General features: G+C 45.2%; 1 protein-coding gene across 1 annotated transcript in view; it reads left to right on the forward strand.

Moving 5' to 3' along the window:
• The first annotated feature begins 223 nt into the window (after window positions 1-223).
• Window positions 224-22,335, forward strand: part of LIPI (lipase I) — a 78,618-nt gene continuing 56,506 nt past the window's right edge. Inside the window, exon 1 of the mRNA XM_077480075.1 lies at window positions 224-395. Within this exon, the coding sequence (XP_077336201.1) occupies window positions 329-395 (67 nt within the window). The 5' untranslated portion in view covers window positions 224-328. The remainder of the gene's footprint in view (window positions 396-22,335) is intronic.

A 22,335-nucleotide genomic window follows, 5' to 3' on the forward strand; every position in this document is an offset into this window, starting at 1 on the left:
TTTATGTGTGAAGGTGTGTAGAAGACTGGTCATTCCTTCCAGTACATCGTGTGTCATCTGTGACTGATTTCCATATGAAAACCTCCTCCTGCAAGGTGGAAATGCTGGTTACTCTGATTTCAGCAAGTTTGTGGTTAATTATAGAAGGAATGAAATCAGCTGTGAAAACTGCCTATCCCTAACAGGGAGGAGTCCAGGTGGCCTGCAGAGGCGAAGGTGTCATTTCGGAACACTTCCTGGTTGTCATTCTTTGCAAACTCTGTGCATAGAATCTCCTCCACTGAGTACCAGTCTTCCATATCCACTGGGAGGACAACAATCTGTCCCTATGCTGCTGACGCTGTGCCTGGGATTCTATGTCCTTCCCTTCTGTTGGATCTCCTCCGTCAGGGCTGGTGAGTGTTACTGTTGTGTGACTTTTCCAACTTTTGCTGAATATATTCATATAGATCTGCTAAGGGACACTAAAAACCTTGGGTGATCATTGTCTTACCTGGACTGCCCCTGTTGGATTAGCTGGCAATCATTACACCAGTGGGTAGTAGTAGGCAGCCAAAATCTGTCATCCTTATGCCTGGTACTATAAACACGATGGGATTATCAGATCGGATGAATGATCGTCCATCCCCTTTTTTTTTTTTTTTGCATGCTAATCTCATATTGAAACTAAAGCATTTACTAAAACTCCCCAAACCGCAGAATGCAAATTCGAAAGTGATGTCATTTGTTGTATTGTATTTGTACTGTATCTTCGGATGAAACCTGTACTGATGAAACGAAAATTGTATGATCTGGTATCGTACAAAAAAAAAAGGTTTTGTGCATGTCCCATCGGATAATATCGGATGAACTGTCATGATCTACTCTCAAAAGCTCTGTACTAACGATCAGATTATTGTACGATCGATTTTAAAGTGGTATTTTTCACATGATCTTCTGATCGTGTGTGTACGGTTCATTGGGTATATAGTTTGTTTGAATTTTCGTCACTGATCTCTATTCCTATGCGATAAGTAAACTCTCCTCCTATGTACACAAAGTTTGTAAGAGGATGTTGGTACACCGTTAATGGCACAGAGGTTGTTCAAACTAGCAAAGCAAATGTTAATCCCTTGCTGATCACGTAACGCGTGCGTGGAAACGGAATGTAGGTTTTAATGGCTGCACATATGCATCCATGGGCTGCACAGCTTTCTGTGCTTAGAGCATGCTCAGTGTGCACTGCCAGCCCAGTGACCGAGCTGTCAAAGACAGCTCTCGCTCTCTACTGATTGGAAGCCAGCAGGCCCGGCTCCTGGTCACTGTGACAGCCAAACATGGTAGTGGCGTGACCGGCTGGTCCTTCCCTAAGATCCCATTAAAGGGATGCAGGGGGTGAGCAGGAAGAGGTTATGAATAACCATTTGCCACGCTGGGAAAACCAGCATGCGATCAGCTCTTGCAGCCAATGGCTGCAGCTCTTATGTTTCATTAACCATTTCATTAACATTGCTTGTGTGGATGCAGGGATTTGAGTTTTTTTTTTTCTTTCTTGTTCAGTCTATGGGCTGAATGGGGGGAAAAAAAATCTAACAGATTCCACCATTGAGGCTATAAAGAATTCCCCTGCTGGGCTATTGTATTCTGACAGATGTGGTAGCGGCTGTCAGAATACCTAAACAGTGGCTGCATCTGATTGGACAATTTCTGCCCTGCTTCTTCAATTATTCAGATGAAGAATATCCAACGGAAGGGGGGTGACAGGGCCACCCACTAAGCAAATTTCACCTGGTTCAAAACAAATACGTTTTATTGTACAATTCATTTTTATAAAAAAAATTTTTTTTATGTATTAAAAATACATGAGGTTTAATATTTCACATACAATTGCAAACGTTTTACAACATGTAGACATTGGATTGAACATAAACAGCACCGTTATATTAATTTAATGCCAAATTAACATTTAGTAATCAAAGTATATTAATATGAATATTAATAATAGGGAAGTATATTGATATGAACCATTTAAGATATAGAAGGTAAAAAAAAATTAGTTCAAATAATAAAGGATTTGGTGTAAATTCATTAAATGAAGATTTAAATAGGCAACATTTTTACTTCAGTCAGTTCTCACTGTTTTCTCTACTAACACAATTATTTATATACTGTTTGCATCCTTGTTGGTTACATGTCCCATTAATCCCTATGTTACTAGCCATTTTATGCGAATGAAAGGTTACCAATCATTTTTATGAGCATACTTTTATCCAGTGGTGTTGCTAAAATTGTAAATCTCAGGAGTATTGAATGTAACTTTTAGCCTATAAAGTGCAGTAGTCAAGTGTTTATTACATATGCACAGTGTAGAGAGTCAAGGTCAGTAGTATAGAATGTAGAGCAAAGCATATAGTGTGCAGTGGTCAGGAGGAATGTGTTGCATATTGCCTTTTCATTGATACAGTAAGTGGGAGGAAAATATGTCCCACTCCATTGATGAGCAGTGGGAAGATGAGATGCACCTTTCCATTTATGGTAAGAAAAGATACCCACTTCCAACAGTGGTCATGGGAAGGGAAAGAGTCTCCCATTGATGATCTATGGGAGGAAAAGAATGCCCCCTTCTATTAGTGGTCAGTGGGAGTTAAAGATATCATCTTGCATTGGAGGTAAGTGAGAAGTAGGGAATTTACCTTGCATTGGTGGCCATTGGGAGGAAACGATTCTCCCTACTATTGGTGGTCAGTGGAAGGAAAAGATGTTCCCCTTTATTTATGGTCGGTGGGAGAAAAAATATGCTCCTTTCCATTGGTGGTAATTAGAAGGTGAAGATTCCTTCTTCCAATGGTGGTCAATGGGAGAAAGTGATGCCTTTTTACATTGGTGGCAAGTGGAAGGAAAAGATACCCCCTTTCCAATAGTGGTCAGTGGGAGGAAAGGATAACCCCTTCCATTAAACTGCAGTTGTTTTCCTACTCCTGCTGTACTCCTGGGATATGTTACTTGGAATTCCAGGAAGCTGAGGCAGCAGGGGCACATCATGCTTGCTTAAGCAAGAATGGCAGCAGGTGGGCAGGGCCAGACCTAAAGTGTTAAATAATGTAGGTGCTTGGCTAAGAATGGGGGTGAGAGAGACTGGCTTCAGCTGCTCTTCGTAGCTGCTGCCCTGTGGTGCTGAACTGGTTATCTGCTATATCAGCAAGAGGAGGGAGCTGCTGAGCATGAAATGTTTAATAGACTGAGTCAAGGAGCAATATACTGTGGGAACTGTAGTCCTAAGAAGCAGCTCTACTGTGTAATCAAGAGCTTTTGAGCTGCATTCACCAGAGAGGAGATTGCTGAGCAGAGGGAAAAGAGATATATTTTCCAGTGGTGTCTAGAATGCACTCTAGACTAGTTTATAGTATTTTTATTCACCATTGCAGTTAATGCTTATACGCACAGTTTATTACGGATTCTGATTCATGGATTCCAGTCCAGTGGTACAGATCTAAGGTACATTGGCATAGTGATTATACGGTCTAATAGACTGTGTCTAAACTTACCTTCTGTATGCTCATATATGCTCAAACCACCATTTCCTCAAACTCAATGTATTGATGTGGGTTAATTTGGCACTAACTGGTCCTGTGTCTATTTCCTGATACTGACTCCTAGTTACGTTAAGGTATCCGTACTGCTATTCTTATATGTTCTGGCAGCAATTTTTCATTCAATCAGCTGTGTCAGAGAGGCTGAGATTGTTCTTGGAGTTGAGGCGAGAGCCAAAATTACCAAGTGGCTCCATCAGGGGTAGTGTTACAAAAAAAAACAACTAAAAAGCGCTGATTCATATTGCAGAGGGTACTGCCCATGCACAGAGCTTTAGATGATCTGGGGGGTGGAAATCCGCTTTAAAGTTTAACTCCTAGCAACATTTATTTTTTTATTTTTTCCCCTAATTTTGGAGTGGGCTTGGGTCAGGGTTTTATTGCCCATTGTGTACATATAGAGGAGACTTTCCTTTTCTGTCTTGGTGACCCCCCCACCCCCCAGAGTGAGAACTGGAAACCATTAAAGACCTGTCATGGGTTGTAATCCTTCTGAACATTTTCCACGCCAGTTTTTAGTGGGCATTGCATTTTAACCACTTCAGCCCCAGAAGATTTTACCCCCTTCCTGACCAGAGCACTCTTTGCGATTCAGCACTGCGTCTCTTTAACTGACAATTGCGACATTGTATCCAAACAAAATTGATGTCCTCCCCCCCCCCCCCCCCCCCCCCCCACAAATAAAGCTTTCTTTTGTTGGCATTTGATCGCCTCTGTGGCTTTTATTTTTTGCCCTATAAACAAAAATAGTGGCAATTTTGAAAATTTTTGCTATAATAAATATCCCCCCCCAAAAAAAAAAATTTTTGTTCCTCAGTTTAGTCCGATACGTATTCTAATACATATTTATGGTAAAAAAAATCTTATAATATATGATATTATAATTTTTTTTTTTTTTTTTTTAACTAGTAATGGTGGCGATCTGCGATTTTTATCGGAACTGTGAGATTATGGCGGACACGTCGGACAATTTTGACACATATTTGGGACCATTGCCATTTATACAGCAATCAATGCTATAAAATTGCATTGATTACTGTGAAAATGTCACTGGCAGTAAAGGGATTAAGTGTGTCCTAGTACATGTTCTAACTGAAAGGGGGGGGGGGGGACTGTGCAGGGGAGATGGCAGATCGTCTGTTCATATTCTGCATGAACAGACGACCTGTTTGTTCTCCCCCCAGAGAACAGGAAACTGTGTTTACACACATAGATCCCGGTTCTCGTGTGCCCCGAGCGATCGCGGGAGCCCCCTAGTGACTGTCTATGGTACCATAACGGTGATTCACGCAGCCAAGCCATGTTGCCACCATATAACTGCGGTGGCTGGTCGGCATGAGGTTAATGAACATGTTGGTATTATTTGGCCTACGTGCCACACTGAAATGTGAAAACTTGTATTGCTTGCACAGTGTCATTTGAGAGCATGAACAGGGACCGGCTGAAATTTGATCCATGTACAGTATTAGCATGATGGTTATACACAGGTCGATCTGTTACATAGTTAGGTTGAATAAAGACACCAGTCCATCCTGAACGAGTGTGCGTAGTCCCGTCGTAACGAACGAACGTCATCACATTCCGAACAATCGGATTTTCCGACAACTTTGCAAGCGTGTGTATGCAACACTAGTTTAGGACAAAATCCATCTGAAAAAATCTGATGGATTTTGCTGTCGGAATGTCCGAGCATGTGTACAGAGCATAACAGTAGGGTAATCTCCCTGCTGTCAGAAAACAATACCACAGCGGGAAGGATTACCCTATCCACATTGAGTGTGGATGGGGGAAATTGGATCCTTTTTTTTTTTTCCATTCCACTCGCTAGTTGAACAAAAAAAAATCATCAATGTGTGGGCTGCCTTATGCCGCGTACACATGACCAGACTTTCCAGCAGACTAGTTCCGACGGTCTTCCCGATGGACTTTCGGCAGAGTTCCAACGGACTTCCGAACGAACTTTCTGTTCGAAAGTCCTTTTCTTTTTGAACGTGATGACGTAAGACGGGACTAAAAAAGGAAGTTCAATAGCCAGTAGCCAATAGCTTCCCTTGCGTCGTATTTGGTCCATTGGACCAGCATACAGACGAACGTTTTCCCCCGATAGGAATTGAGTCCGCTGGACAGATTTAAAACATGTTCTATTTCTAGGTCTGTCAGATTTTTAAAATGAAAAATGATCAGATTAGCTCACACACGATCGGATTGTCCGGACTGATTCCGGTCGTGTGTACGCGGCATTAGTGTAGCAAAGTTGCGCCTGCTCTTTTTGAGTTTGCACAAAGCCCTGGCCAGGCGAGAAAGCTGAGGCTGTTTTTATGCTAACACAAGCGATGTGCTGCTGACAACTGGGGTGGTGGGCCGTCCCCTGTCTCCCCCCCAACACTAAAACCTGCATGAGAGCTGTAATGAATTGTTTTTAGTTCTGTGTTGTGCTATTTAGAAGTTTATATTTTTTTCACTCCTAAATGATGTTCACTAGACTACAAACGTTGGCAGTTAAAAATAGAAGACTGCAAGTGAATGCAATGTCAGCCATCATACTTCTTTACAGGTGATTTCCTTGCTCACATACCATAAAAAGGGAGTGACACAAAAGATGTCAGACCTGAGCAGTATTCATTCCGATAATTAAATATGGCACTGTGTGGATTAATCATTTACTAACAGTCTATTGGGTTACAGTGCATGATCTGTGGCAAAAAGACAGATAAGCTGCAAGTAATATGACCCTTCATTTTACTTTCATGTCTGCTATGGTAACAAACCTATATTACGGAATGGAAAAAGAGGTTGGGTCTTTGAATGATGTATATTGTTCAACAATGAATATCTATTAAACATATATTTATTTGTTCCTTTTACAATGGTGATTTTCCAAGTATATGACAGTAGGTACATGCATAATTACAAATTTTGCAATAAAACGTGATTGTAACACAAATGACATGACACATAACATGGTGTGGAAGATTATCCTCCATGACATGATTCCCTACAGAACTATATAGCATGTTGGGTCTAAAATATCGCAATAAAAGTATGGTAGACCATGGTGCATCTGTGTACCTACTGCCATATCCTTGGAAAATCACCATTGTAGAAGGAACAAATATATGTTTAATTATTCATTGTTCAACAATATGCCTCATTTAAAGTCCCAGCCTCTTCTTTTTTTCTCCCATTCCATAGCACTAGGGATGGAGGCACATGTATGAGTCTCATATAAAGTCCCAAACTCCTATTTTCCATTCTATAAACTATATTACTTCCAGTCTCTACAACGGGCAGTAATAATTAGCATGGATTTCATCAGTGTATTTAGTTGTTTTACATTGACGTCAGCTTTAAAGGGTATAGTGTATGGGCAGGGCCAGATTAAGAGCATGGGTCTGGTGCTGAGAATTTTGATGGGTCATTTTATGGCAATAAATAAAATAAAAACGCAAACCATTTTTTGTTAAAATTGTAATCCCCCCATATAGTATGTAGTTGTACTGTATATTCTCCGGTAACAATCCCCCCAGATTGTGTGTGGGGTGGTATATTTCCAGGGGATCCCCTGTATAGTGGTATAGTCTGAAGTAGGCATGCACCTATGTATGTGTATTGTAATAAAATCATATAATCCTCCTGTAGAAGGTGTGTAGTGGTATATCCCCATACTGTACAGTGGTAGTTTCCTGCTTTATAGTGTGTTAAATGTACTGAATAATTACTGCTTGGTATGGACACTCTCAGACTCCCTGTACTCACCCACATCATATCGTCAGCAACCTTTCCCAGGAGGTCACTATCTTTGCTGATCAAAATCTGAATGCTACCTTCTGTCACCCACATGGGATGGAGCCAAAGAAAAGGACATCCTCCACATTGCCCCCAGAGGGAGAAAGTGAGAGAGGGAGAGCTTGCTCCACATTGCTCCCAGAAAGAGAGGGCTTGCTCCACATTGCCCCCAGAGAGAGAGTTTGCTCCACATTGACCCCCCCCCCCCAAGAGAGGGCCTTGTTCACGTTGCCCCCAGAGAGAGAGCCTGCTCCACAGGGTCGGGTACATGCTGCTGGAGGATGCGCAGCAATTTGAAGGCTCTGATGTTGGTTCCCAGGTTGAGGAACGGAGTAACGTGAGCCTAGAGAGGTGGTGCACATGAAGGACAAGAAACTGGCAGTCATTTTCCCCCAGCTGAAGCATACTGCCAAGTTTGCTCCAGTGATGAAGGGGGAGGGGGATGATGAGGTCACTGACTGTACTTGGGTGCCTGAGAGAAGAGAGGAGGAGGCACAACTCCAATGAGGCAGGATGTCCTCCAGGGGGCAGCTTAAGGGCAGCCACCCTATTCCATCACACAGCAGAGCTCTGCAGGTGCAGGGTGCTGCTGACTCACAGCTGACTTTTAAAAGTTCCTTGGTGTGAGCCTTTTTCGACACGTGTGCAGCAGATTGCGTCATTGCCGTTTGCAACCAAAGTCTGAAGCGGATCAAGCGTGGCAAGAACATTTTAACAGGCAAATTTACATACCCCAGTTGCTGAACCATAAAAAGAAATTCAGTCCCAGCCATCCACATGCTCAGCGTCTAAATGCTAGCTTGACCAAATTGCTAGCACTGCAACTACTGCTTTTTTCAGCTGGTAGACTCTGCCACCTTTTGTGAATTTGTGGAATGTGCTGTTCCTCAGTGGCAGATCCCAAAACGCCATTTATTTTCACGGAAGCGATTCCGGCTGTCTACCGGCACGTGGAAGGCAATGTTTTGGTCTTGTTGGACAGGGCGGTCAGCAGTAAGGTACATATTACCACTGACTCGTGGTCCAGCAGGCATGGGCAAGGACGTTACCTTTCCTTCACGGCGCCCTGGGTAACTGCTGGCAGCTGGGAAGGATGCAGGACAGGATTCCATATTGTTGGAGCTTGTTCCGCCACCACGCCTCCAAAATGCTAGTGGTGATTCTGCCACAGCTCTCCTCCACCCCCTCCTCTTCTTCCTCTATGGCTTCTTCTGCAGATTTGTCCTCTGAACCAGCAGTGCTCCGTAAGTGTTCAAGGGGATATGCAAGCAGTCAGGCAAAAAGATGCCATGCGGTGCTTGAGTTGGTCTGCTTGGGGGACAGGAACCACACTGGGGCAGAGATTCTGTCAGCTCTGCAGGGGGAGGCTCAGAGGTGGTTGACGCCACGCCAGCTTCAGCCAGCTATGGTTGTATGCGACAATGGCCCCCAACCTTCTCTCTGCGACAGGGACACTTGACCCATAGTCCATGTTTGGTACACATCCTGAATTTGGTGGTGCAGTGGTTCTTGAGCAGGTACCCAGGCTTACAGGATCTCCTGAGGCAGGCCAGAAAAGTCTGTGGTCATTTCCACCGGTCATACAATGCCAGTGCTTGGCTGGCTGACATTCAAAGCGAATGCAACCTGCCCAGCAGGTGGGTGGGCATAGAGCAGCATTGGCAATGCTGCAGTGGCTGCACACACACAGCAGAGGACAATCAATGAGTACCTTTGCGAGTATGGCACCAGGGTCAGGGAAGCTTGGCTTCTTTTTGCCATGCCAGTGGCTACTGATCAAGGATGCATGCACTGTCCTGTCACCATTTGAGGAGGCCACAAGGATGGTGAACAGCGACAATGCACGCATCAGTGAATGAAGTATGGCTTGTAATTAAGACAGGCACATGGAGTAGTTCCTGCAATAGAGGAGCGGTGGATGGGATTCTCTAGGAAAATTTCTGCAGCCTCCGAGAGTCTGTCAGAGTTAGAAGGCAGGGCTGTGAAGCACCCACCCTACGAAGGATACAGGATACAGGTACACTTGTGTTGGTTTACCACACTTTGGCAATAAAAGTCAGCTTAAATACAGTATATGCACAGCCAGAGGGCTAACTAGGGCCCCAGTGCAGGAAACCATAAAGGGCCCCCCTTTCCATCTGTCCAGGACTCCTTCCCTCCGAGCCAGAGCCCTTTTCCTCCTGTCATGGGGCCCTTTATTATAGTCCCAAAGTGGGACCCTTTCCTGTGTTCTGCAGCGGGCCCCCGTCCTGCCATCTTGGCAACCCATGGTGATTGATTGGTAGGGCCCGATCACAAGTGCGACTTTTGCGACCCTGGTATTTCCACCACTGTGTATATGCATGCAGGTATTTGGCATTTTGCTGGTACAGGAGTTGCTAGCAAAGATGGGATCACTTTTTGATAAAGATGGTCAGCTTGAACATATTGCACAAAATATTCAAACCACAAGTCTTTGTTTTTATGCAATAGTTGTCTTTAAAGTGGTTGTAAACCCTTTACAACCACTTTTTGCTACGGGTAAGCCTATAATAAGGCTTATGTGTAGCTATCCCGGATATCGCCTAAACCTGCTCGGTTTAGGAGATATCCCCTGTATCTGCATGTGCCAACATCATCGGCACATGCGCACTGAAGCAATGGCACGTACGTGCCGCTGCTTCAGTTAGTGTGCCATTAGCGGTGGCTCCCGCGCACATGCGTGGGAGGGACATCATCGCTGCTCTGGCCGATCACAGAAGTAACTGCGGGAAAAATGTGTCACTGGCCAGAGCATGGTACGAGGACCACTGCGGGGGCTTCGATCTAAGATAAGTATTTCATAATGAGTTAGCATACTCGCTCATTATGCCTTTTTTATATTGCAGGTTTTTTTATTTTATTTTTTTATGTGGGTTTATAACCACTTTAAGCATGTAGTGTTGGCCAAACAGTTTGAGCTGAGCAAAAGTTTGAATATAGCCTGTTGTCCGGTTCGGCAAACGTCCCACAATGCACTGCGCGCTTCACAGTGCATTCTAGGACCCTAATTGGCTGAAATACTGTCAGAGCTCTGATTGGACAAAGCGATAATGCCTTTCTCCAATTATGGCTCAGTGCTCATAGTCCAACCCCAAACTATAAAAGGTAACTTCCCATAGAAAGCTTTTGCAGTGTGTTGGAGTAGAGAGAGAGCAAGGCTCAGTTTGCTACTAGCTAGTTAGTGTGTTAACTTGGACCCCTTTCACACTGGGGTGGTGGGTCCGTTAGCAGTAAAGTAAAAACTTGCATCGCTTTGCCGCTGTTATAGTGGTGCTTTTTGGCCACTAGCGAGGTGCTTTAAAAACCCCTTTTTAACCCCTGCTAGCGGCCGAGGAAAGGGTTAATAGTGCCTGTTTTGCGGTGCTGCCCAAGCACTTTGAAGGTGCTTCGTAAGCACTGCCCATTAATTTCAATGGGTTGGGGGTGGTGGTGGAACAGTGTATACACCACTCCCACCCCGCTCCAAAGATGCTGCTTGCAGGACTTTTTTTCCCTGTCCTGCAAGCACACCGCCCCAGTGTGAAAGCATTCGGGTTTTCACACAGGGGTGGTTTGAGAGGCGTGTTTCAGGCGCTATTGTTTAGCACTAAGCACCCGAGTGTAAAAGGGGTCTTGTGACTGTAGAATGTGAGTGTAGTACTTTAAATAACATTTAGAGCTGTATACCCTTTCCTTTTCTGTTTTCTTTTTCTTTTTTTTTTGTCCCGTGCCTGTCCCCATTTTTTTAAATTGTTAGCCACAGTTTTTCTGACTGCAACGCTGGTGTTCCCCCTTTTTTTGAATTTTTTTATTTTTTTTATTTTTTTTATAGATTTTACATTTCTATCAGGGGTCAGTCCTCAATTTAAAAGTTCACCAAACACCACTTTTCATTCAAAAAAGTGAATCCAGTCACACATTTCCCAGTTTCTATAACCCCCCCCCAAACATGTCTGGAAAGCCAACAAGGAGAGGCAGACGTTCCCAAGCCACTATGAGGGGGTCAGAAGCATCTGTATTCAGAGCACCTCTGTCTCTGTTTAGTGATGTTTCCCTTGCTATCCAGCTACAGCATGCAGAGGAGGTGGTGGACTAGCTTACTAAGCCATCATCCTCGTCCTCTGACCCAAGCTGACACTAGTGCACAGTCCACCACCTCCTCTGCATACTGTAGCTGGATAGCATGGGCAACTGGCTTACTAAACCCTCATCCTCATCCTCTTACCCAAGCTGACACTAGTGCACAGTCCACCACCTCCTCTGCATACTGTAGCTGGATAGCATGGGCAACTGGCTTACTAAACCATCATCCTCATCCTCTTACCCAAGCTGACACTAGTGCACAATCCACCACAGCTACCAGAGTGGCTTATTCTGCATCTTTTTCCACAGATACTCCTGCTATAGCCCCAGTATCATGCATGGAGTAGCAGCTGAATTATTTGAACACTGGGGAAGCCACTTGCTTCTTGAGGATGCACAGACATTACTTGATTCTGAGGTAGAGGAACGGAGTAACATGAGCCTACAGAGAAGGGAGAACACTGATAAACTAGCTTTGTGGGCATTGATTGTATCTTGGATACATTTTTGGTATAGGTTTCATGGGCACAACTAACACCCAAGGATCAATTTTTCCACAACTGTGTGACAGGTGTGTAAATTTTTTTACATTTTTGACAGCAAGGCCAATTCTTGCTATCAAGAGTACCTCTAGAAGGTTATGGGTGAAGGCACCACCAAAACCCAATTTTCCGCACCTGTTATTGCTATACAAAGTTTGCGAAAGACATCAGACTTTGTCTAAAAAAAAAAAAAAAAAAATTGTTAATCTTGGCCTGAGTGTACTATAAGTTGACTTTTTATGAGTTGCTCAATGTGGTGCAAAAATGTGTTTCCATCCAAAGTCTGCCAAAGAGACACCAGAATTTATCCAAAAAAATCTCAAATCTTGTTTCAAGTGCACTAAATTGTGGCATCAAATACAGACTGGCTTCTCAAGCAGTTGTTTACAAAATAAAGAAAGCTTGCAGAGAAAATGGAAAATTGTATACTTACCTTTCCGTAATTTTCCTTTCCTGTCGCATCTTCATGGCAGCATACACTCTGGGTTGTGACTCCGCCCCCACAACCTGATAGGACCACATAGCTATAAGATGAAGATACGCCCCCCGCCCCGGTATTCTCTGTATATATGAATCACCTTTGTGGGTGGGATATTGTATGCTGCCATGAAGATGCGACAGGAAAGGAAAATTACGGAAAGGTAAGTATACAATTTTCCATTTTCCTGTCGCATCATGGCAGCATACACTCTGGGGATTAACTCGCAGACTGGGTGGGAGATGCAAAGGTAAACGTTTATTAGCAAGGAATAGAAGAGTTGGCTTGAATAATGGACTTTCCCAATTCTACTGTTGATAGCTGAGCTGAGTCCACCTTGTAGTGAGAGATAAAGGTGTTCCTGGAGGACCAAGTGGCCGCTCTGCAGATGGTTTCCACTGAGACCCTACAATACGCTGCCCAGGAGGTGGCCACTGCTCTGGTGGAATGAGCCCTAAGGTCTTCAGGAATTTGCGACTCACTCAGCAAGTAGGCCTTCACCAACCAGGAGGCAATGGTTCGGGCCGAAGCTGCTTGACCTCTCCTAAGGCCATAGGGAATGATGAAGAGGTTCTCCGATCTTTTAAAGGATTTGGACAGGGAAAGATATTTTATGATTTTGCACCTTACATCCAGAGGATGAGGGTCACCCTGGTCTGTGTTAAGAGCTGGCAAGTTGATTTCCTGGTTGAAGTGAAAAGAGGATGCCACCTTTGGGATAAAGTGATCCAAGGGCCTTAGAACTACCCTGTCCGGATGAATGATCAGATACGGCTCCTTAATCAGTAATGCTTGCATCTCTGAAACTCTCTTCGCTGATGTGATTGCGACCAGGAAAGGTGACTTTTAGTGTCAGGTGCCAGAGGGAGATGTTTTCCAGCGGAAAACAGGGTTCTTTGGATAGTACCTCTAAGATGACTGATGGGTCCCATGTTGGAAAGGAAGGCTTCCTAGGTGGTCTTAGTTTAAGACAGGCCTTCTGAAATTGCATAACAAGGGGATCGTGAGCCCATTTAACCCCTGTCAGGGCGGATAGAGCTGACACCTGAACTTTCAGAGTACCAGAGCTAAGACCTTTGTCTAAGCCTGATTGCAGGAACTCTAGGATCAGAGGAGCCGAAAGGGAGGACAGATCCCGGCCAAGGTCCTGAGAGAAGACAACAAACTTCTCCCAGACCCTGCGGTAGGTGCAGTTGGTGGTAGGTTTTCTGGCCTGGAGCAGGGTATCAGCTACCTTCTGGGAGCAGCCCTGACATAGATACCTAGCCCTCTCAGCCCCCAAGCCATCAAGTACAGCTTCCCCGAATCTGGATGTAGTAGCTGGCCCTGGGAGAGCAAGTCGGCTGACAGGGAAGAGCAAGAGGGTCTGCCGTGCTCAGTTGTAGGAGGGTGGTGAACCATGGCCTCCTGGGCCAAAAAGGAATCACCGCTATCACCAATGCCGTTGATCTCTTGAGCCTTAAGAGAAATCTCGCATCAGGGGAGTCAGAGGGCAGATATACCCGAGATGGAAGTTCCAGGGATGCTGGAGGCAGTCTGTCCCCTCCGCTAAGTGAAAGGGAAACCTCGACAGGAACCTTCGGCATTTGGAGTTTGCCGGAGTCGCAGCAAGGTCTATGTCTGGTTGACCCCAGGTCTGGCAGATGAGGGAGAAGGCCTGAGGGCTCAGGGACCACTCTTTATTGAAGGCGAACTCCCTGCTGAGCGTGTCAGCTAAGATGTTCTCGAACCCGTGGATGTAAGTCGCCCTCAGGTCTGACAGGTTCAACTGTGCCCATTCAATCACAGGGAGAACTTCCCGCATCATGGAGGGACTCCTGGTCCCCCCTGTCTGTTTATGTAGGCAACAGCAACCTTGTTGTCCATCCTTAAGAGGACCTGCTTCCCCCTTAAAAGGGAGCTGAAGGCCAGGAAAGCCTGTAGAGCCGCCCTCATCTCCAGCACATTCGATACCGAGTCCCGTACTTCGAAAGGCCAACGGCCCTGCGCTGCATGGGACTGGTAGTGGGCTCCCAAACCTTCTAGACTGGAATCCGTGGTCACTACCTCCTGAGGAGGGATGACTATGTGTTTGCAATTGTTTAAGTTGTGGGGACCACAACGCAATGAGCGCCTGACTGTCTCCGAGATCCGGATCGTCTGGGTCATGGATGAACCATCCCACTGATGTAGGAAGGAGTTCTGCAGAGGTCTGGTGTGCCACTGAGCCCAACGGACCATAGGAATTGTCGCTGATAGAAGTCTAGAAGGCTGAGGCATACTCTGGCCGACAGGGATCTTGCTAGAATGGCCTTCTTCACCTTCCGGACCAACAGGGAAGACTTCTCCAGAGGCAGCTGCACTGTATTCAACTGGGCTCCTAAGAAGATCATTCTCTGGGTGGGCCGAGTCTGGCTCTTCCCCCAGTTTATGAGCCATCCCAGATTCTGCAGAGTGGAGACGAGGATCTTTTGATGCTGTAACAGCGACTCCCGGCTGTCTGAGAGGAGGAGAATATCGTCCAGATAATGGTGGACTCGCAGCCCCCTCTGCCTCAGATGCGCGATAACGGGAAGAAGGACCTTTGTAAAGGTCCTGGGAGCCGCAGAAATTCCAAACGGAATACTTCAGAACTGAAAGTGTCTGTGGTTTAGTGAAAAACTGAGGAACTTTTGGAGTTCTGAATGGATAGGGATATGGAGGTAGGCGCCCTGTAGATCTATGGAGAGCATCCAGTCCCCCAGATTTATGGCCTGGAGGATAGACTGTAGGCTCTCCATTTTGAATGCTTCTACCTGGATAGAGCGGTTTACGTTTAGATCCAGGACCGGACGTAGGTCCCCTGATTTCTTTTTTACTAGAAATAGAGGGGAATAGAACCCCCGACCTCTTTGGGATAGGGGCACCTCGGTAATTGCTTCCTTTTGGAGCAGATCCTGAACGTATCGGGTAAAGGCTAACCTCTTTTGCCGGGATGACGGGAGGTTTGTTGGGCAAAAATGGTCCCCCGGGGGAAGTCACCTGAATGACCATCTGTGCCCGACGCGAACGGTGGTTAACGCTTATTGTTTTCCCCCAGACCAGCGTGAACTTTGAGAGTCTGGCCCCCAGCACTGCTGGCTGGGCGGACGCACCTTCAACAGGACTTCTGGTCAGTAGATGCTGGGGTCCTGGGCTTCTGGGACGTCAGGAAGGACGTTTGAGGGGCCTTCCAGTTCCTTCTGTACTCCCTACCAGGCCTGTAGGACTTGCCATCCCTGTACCTGTCCGGGAGGTTACGCTTAAAGGGAGGAGGCCTCTGAAGCTTTGGCTTTCTATCCGAGGGGATAAGCCCTGATTTTCCGGCAGTGACCTTAGAAATAGCAGAGTCCAATTTTGCGCCGAAAAGGTTCTCACCATCATACGGGATGCAGCACCAATTGAACTTGGAAGCAGGATCTGCTGCCCAGGGTTTGAGCCAGAGAGCCCGTCTGGCCATTACCGAGGACAATATAGCCCTGGATGCGGACTTAATAGCATCCACAGATGCCTCTGCCACAAAATCCCCTGCAAGGCTTAGTTCTTGCAGGGCCCTTACTATCTGGTCCTGATCAGCGCCTTGGATACAAGCTTTTCTGTGCTTGCTGACCAACTGGCAATAGCCTTACCCACAGCTGCAAGAACCATTGCTCGCCTGCATACGCCTCCTGCTGAGATCAGTATCGATCTTCCTATCAAGGACATCCTTGAATGACACAGCGTCCTCGATGGGGAGCGTAACGTGTCTGGCCACACGCATGAGGGATGCATCCACCACTGGCGGGGACAGGAGAGATTTAATTTTAGCCTCCTTTTAGAGGATATAGTTTGGCAAGCCGATTGTTAAGACTTGCTTTCTTCTCGGGTCTCTGCCACTCGTCTCTGATAAGTTCCTCCAACTCATCAATGAAGGGGAAGGCTTCGGGTTCTCTCATCAGGTTCGGGAAATATTTTCTCCTTTTGGGTTGGGCCTCCTGTGGTTCCTCCCAGCTAATGGCCCCCTTCACTGACCTCACAAAAGGCTCTATTAGGGAGAAGTCAAAGCCCGCTGAAGCCTCTAGTTCTTCCTCATCTGAAGGAGAAACATTCTCTCTGGAAGTACTTGGGGGAGCCAGCGAAGCACCCCGTGGAGATAACTCAGTGTCGGGAGCGACACGTGGGGCAGAAGACTCTGTGAGCTCTCTGTGTTCTTGCCCTTTCTCTCTGGTGGCTTCTTCAAAGCACCGGCGGCATGCCAACATATCTGGAAGGGCTATGGCCCCGCATACCCAGCAGGCATTTTCATAAGGATGGGAGTGACGTGCTGGTGAATGGCGCCTCCGGTCAGGGGATCTTCTTCAGCGGGAATGGCTGCGCCTTGAACAAGACCTGGAGCGACTCCTTCTGCGACTCCCTTTCCCTGAGCGACTTCCTCCACCCGAATGGCTCCGCCTATGGCCAGAGCGGCTTCTTCTATGCGAGGAATCTCTGCGAGATGATCTTGCGGACCTGATGGGGCTAACCATTTAGGTAGCGCTAGTGCGTCCTGCTCTCTTTTTCGATCTTCTCTACTTACCAAACTCCTCCCCTCTTACCTATTATGCTGGTGGTGATCTGCTGTAGCAGTGGTCTCCATGGATAGGGAAACAGAGGAAGCCTGAAGACACAGGTAACACAAAAAGGTAAGGAAGATAAAGCCATAACAGAACCAAGAGGGGAATAGAGAGAAGAAAAATACAGGGAAGATACTTACCAAACAGAGAGGCAACACTGGGGTAGAAAAAAACAGAAATGCAGCAGTCATGAAATTCAGCTGGGCACAAAAAACAGGCAAAAAAAGACATCTGCGTTTAAAAAAGGCATCTTCCCCTTTTAAAATTGGAGCCGGGGTCATGTCCCGCCCGCACATGCTCAGTAGTGCCATGCGGCCGCCGGCGCCATCTTGGAAAAGGGAAAAGACATAGATAGACATACACAGGCTGCCCAAAGTGCACAGTGAGCATGTGCAAAGCGGCAGAGTGACCAGGAAGAGAGCTAAGGAAAAGGAAGTAAAATATGGCAGAAAGGCAACGCTGGGATAAAGGCACCAGACAACCTAAGGTGACAAGAGATACTGAAGGCAGAGAGTATGCTGTCAGGTTGCAGACAGAGTGACACCAGGGAGGAAGAGGAAACCGGAGACCACCGCAGGTACTAAGCCTGTTTAAGGCTTAAAGACCAATCTTTTTATTATATGCCTTCAGCCTATTTAAGGCTTACTTCCAACGGCTATAGAGGCAATGCTCTGTTTGCAGAGAAAAAGTATTCATACCCCTGAGATCACCAGAGTGGGGTTCCTTCCATTTAGCTTCCTTTAGAGGCTGTACCGGTAAGGACTTGCACCCAGGAGAGGCTAGAACCTGGCTGGGGCGAAGCGGTAAGAGGGTGATGATCCGTGCGGTCCCAACAGGTGAGGAAAAATAAGAGAATACCGGGGCGGGGGGCGTATCTTCATCTTATAGCTATGTGGTCCTATCAGGTTGTGGGGGCGGAGTCACAACCCAGAGTGTATGCTGCCATGATGCGACAGGAAAATCAATTTAAATGTCATTTTTTTTCTCTTTTATAAATGTTTGTTTTGCTTCAGCCGGTTCTATACACTGTACACATGTGCCATTTTACAGGCAGACTAAGGGGACCTCCCAGGCACTATATGTAAAGGAAATTTTTACTTTAAGCATCATTAAAATTACTGTTCCTTTAAAAAACGATTTTTGTTAAGTTTTTTTTTTTTTTTTTTTTTTTTTTTTTTTTTTTTTTGTTGCATTGATACATGTCACCCAAGGCAGTGGCTGGCCCCCCATACCCTTCTTATGTTCAATAACTTGTATATAAGTCATCAAAATGGGGGCTTTTGATTTTTCAAGATTGGGTCCCATAGATTTTAATGGGGTTTGACGTTTCCGAACGAGAGTTCTGGGGTGTTCAGACCATCTCTATTTAACAGTTTTTAGAGGGTTAATTAAGGTTGATGGGTGTTGTGTGCATGTTCCTCTTGTACCTCATATGTCGTATATGGCTACTGATTGGGTTGGATCATGGGCGTTTTTCTCAGTTCTCTGATCTCTAGCTTGTCTTGGAGATGAACAGTTGTAACTTGGTGGGTTGCTGTGTCAGACCCTTTCCTTTCTGACATATGTGGCATTGTGCCATGTGAAAAACAGAACAGTTGACCTCTGGCACTTGAAGAAACCATGTTAGCTGACATAAGCGGCTGTGTGTTTGCACAGTTGTTTCACTAGTGAAATTCAATACAGTATACTCTCTCATGTTACCAATGTTTACTGTACTAGGCGATGGTTGTGTAATTTGCAGAGCCGTATGTTTACTGAATTCTATAGAATTCAGAAATGTAGCTCAGATTCCTAGCATCAGGATTTTAAGTTGAGCCATATTTCAATTGAAATGCATTTATGGGAACAGTAATAAATGCCAAAAGATATAGAACTCCCTGGAATTTCAAACTACCACATAGGTAAGACGCATTGCCAGACTTTCAGCAGTAGGGAATTTGGCTGGTGGGTAGCAGAACTATAATATATAGCACTAGTCATTTAAAGTGTGTGTGTGTGTGTGTGTGTGTGTGTGTGTGTTTTTTTAATTTCAATAGATTTTTATTGAAAGCTTAAATACAATAACAAAGTATATTTAAATACAGTGCACACTTGTATTATAAAAGTCAATAGAATACCGAATCTACAGAAAATAAACCCTGATAGTTATTGAGCAAGGCAGAGCAGTATAAGGTATCTGGTGAGAATCGGGCAAAACTTGAAATAAACACTTTTTTCATAACAACATCTTCATAGCATTAGAACCAATGATTTCAGAGAACCCATAAATGAACTTCGAGGACGAGCCTCGTGGATCCGACACCCCATATGGGAACATTGCTGTGTCGGGACCCCCGAGACCCCAACTAACCCAGGCTTAGGGTTCCATGAAACCTCCTACTGAAAAATCAATATCGGTAAATAAATGCATCAAAATGAAGGACAATGAATAAAATTAAACTAAAGATAACTAATCCAAGTGAACCAGATAGGATAATGAAAATCTAGATACAGATCTGAAGCCAGAGGTTTATGATCTTAATGAGTGTGTAAGGCTCACGATGTACCTATACTAGGCCCGATAAGAAGCACTAAATCATAGGTAAAATATAACCAAAATAAAGAAGAGAGAAAGAGAAGAAAAGAAGAAAGGAAAAGAAAAGGAGACAGAAAAATGATAGCTAAAAAGGAAGCAGGTCTCTCTCACCCTACAGCAGCCTGGATTCCCCGATCAAGATAAGCACTTAGCGGTATAATTTATCCAAGGATCCCATATCGCTGTATGTTTGTCTACCGTATCAAGAAATATGCTTACTGTTTTTTCTTGTACCATGATCCAAGAAATTTTCCTTTTGACCATTCTCAGGGAGACTGTCGTTTTTTTCCAAGCCCTAGCAATAGAGATTTTAGTTCCGACCAGAATAAATCTAATGAGTTGTTGAGTTGATTTCGGGACCCCATGCAAGGGGAAATTGAGTAAAGCTATTTGAGGTGTTTTATGAATGGGGAAGGTTGTGATCTTCCGAATGATGTGGAAAACCTTGTTCCATATATGCCTAATTTTCGGACAATCCCACCAGATATGTAACATAGAACCTATATGGCCACAATTTCTGAAACAAAGGGGAGAGGCATTCGGGTAGATTGTAGCTAGTCTCATGGGCACCATGTACCATCTCATAAGAATCTTCAAGTTAGCTTCCATGAGAGTCACATTCAGAAAGCCTTTGGAGGCCATAAGAGACGCCGTATGCCACTCCTCTAAGGACCATTGTTGTTGTAGATCTGTTTCCCATGCCCGCATAAAAAGTGTTTTACCTTCCGCCCTGGCAAGAGCGCGATAGATCACCGATATCCCTCCCTTCTGCTCCATGGCTTGTCCACACCAAAGTTCGTATTCAGTGATAGAAAGAGGGGGGTCAGTTGAAGACCGAAGCGACTTTAGAAAGTGGTAAATTTGATTGAATCGGAATCTTTCAGTATCGGGCAGATGATGCTTTTTAATATAGTGTTCCAGAGAGAAAGGACCAGAGGGCGAGATAAAGTGACCAATCCTGTATAAACCTTTATCTAGCCACCAACGGAAGGCCATAATATCCTGCCCCGGCGGGAATAGTGGATTCCTAAAAATGTGGGAGAGTGGTTTCCAGTGTGAAGTGATATTATGATTATTTTTCAAAGAGTCCCAAAGAGCTATGGAATGGGAAAGGGTAGGAGCCATCACGGCTGGTCTGGACTTAGGTGTACTCCAGAGGAGGTAATCTAAAGTATGGTTAGGTACCGCCTGTCTCTCCATGTGAACCCAATCTGGCAGAGAAGTTTTAAAGTAAATAGTAGATAATTGTGAAAGCTGCGCCGCCTGATAATATGTAAGGATGTTTGGGACCCCTAAACCCCCTTGATTTTTATTGCGGAAAAGCGTATTTTTCGAGATTCTGTGACCCTTAGATCCCCAAATAAATTTCAGGATTCTAGACTGAAAACTACGAATGCGGTCCTTAGGGACAGGGATAGGTAACGACCGAAAGAGATATAATATCCTTGGCAGAAGCGTCATTTTAACTGAATTAACTCTTCCCAGCCAGGATAACTTAAGGGTATCCCAGAAGGCCAGATCTTCCTCTAACTTTCGGAATGTCTGGGGGAAATTAGCTGAGTACAATTTGTCAATTGAAGCCGTAAGGAATATCCCTAAATAAGGGAGGTTCGATTCCGCCCAATCAAAACGGAAAGTATGTTTAAGGTGTGAAACTAGAATAGGTGTAAGGTTGATATTAAGCACTAAGGACTTGGCATAGTTGACCCTTAACCCAGAGATATCGCCAAAATCATTAAGGAGTTTGCATATTACTGGGAGCGAGGTGGACGGAGAGGAAATGAAAAGTAGAACATCATCAGCAAATAAAGCACACTTGTGAGTTTTCGGTCCACAGCTTATCCCCTTAATATCAGGGTTTGCTCTAATTGATATGGCTAGTGTTTCAATGACCATGGCGAAAATCAATGGAGACAAGGGGCATCCCTGCCTTGTGCCCCTGAGGATCGAGAAGGGGTTCGAGAAATATCCCTGCATCTTTATTCGAGCCTCTGGAGTCGAGTAAAGTGCGTGGATGATGTTCATGAAATATTGTCCAAATCCCCACTTTTCAAGAGTAGGGAACAGGAACGACCAGGAAACTGAGTCAAACGCCTTCATTAGATCCAGTGATAGGAGACACCCCTGTTGAGAAGGACCCCCATCCCACTTGGACTGCATCAGTGAGATTATGTCCACGGCCCTCCTTATTTGATCTGGGCCTTGTCTCCCCGGGATAAAGCCCACTTGGTCAGCATGTACGTAAAAGCTAATGAATTTAGAGAGACGATTCGCCAAGAGCTTAGTTAAGATTTTAAGATCGTTGTTGATCAAAGATATGGGTCTATAATTAGACACGCAGCTGGGGTCCTTCCCAGGTTTGGGAATAACCGTGACAAAAGCTGAATTTAGGGCTTTATCCAAGGGAGAGCCAGATCTGAGGTGATTAAAGAAGCATGCTAGATAAGGGGCAAGAGTTTGCGAGAAATGTTTATAGTAAGGCACCGAGAAACCATCTGGCCCCGGTGCCGAATTTGACTTAAGGTCCTTAATGACCCCTTCTATTTCTTCTGCAGAAATTGGGGCTTCCAAATCGTCCCTGTGGTGATCCTTCAATGTGGGGATTTGGATTGACTGTAAGAAAGAATTAATGGCGTCGGAATGCGAGCTACTATCTGCCTTGCCATAGAGGGAGAGATAGAAGTCATGAAATGCATCCAAAATTTTAGGGGGA

Source organism: Lithobates pipiens, unplaced genomic scaffold (assembly GCF_037356315.1).
Source record: "Lithobates pipiens isolate NorthernLeopardFrog02 unplaced genomic scaffold, aLitPip1_a1.2 Scaffold_16, whole genome shotgun sequence".
NCBI classification, from domain to species: domain Eukaryota; kingdom Metazoa; phylum Chordata; class Amphibia; order Anura; family Ranidae; genus Lithobates; species Lithobates pipiens.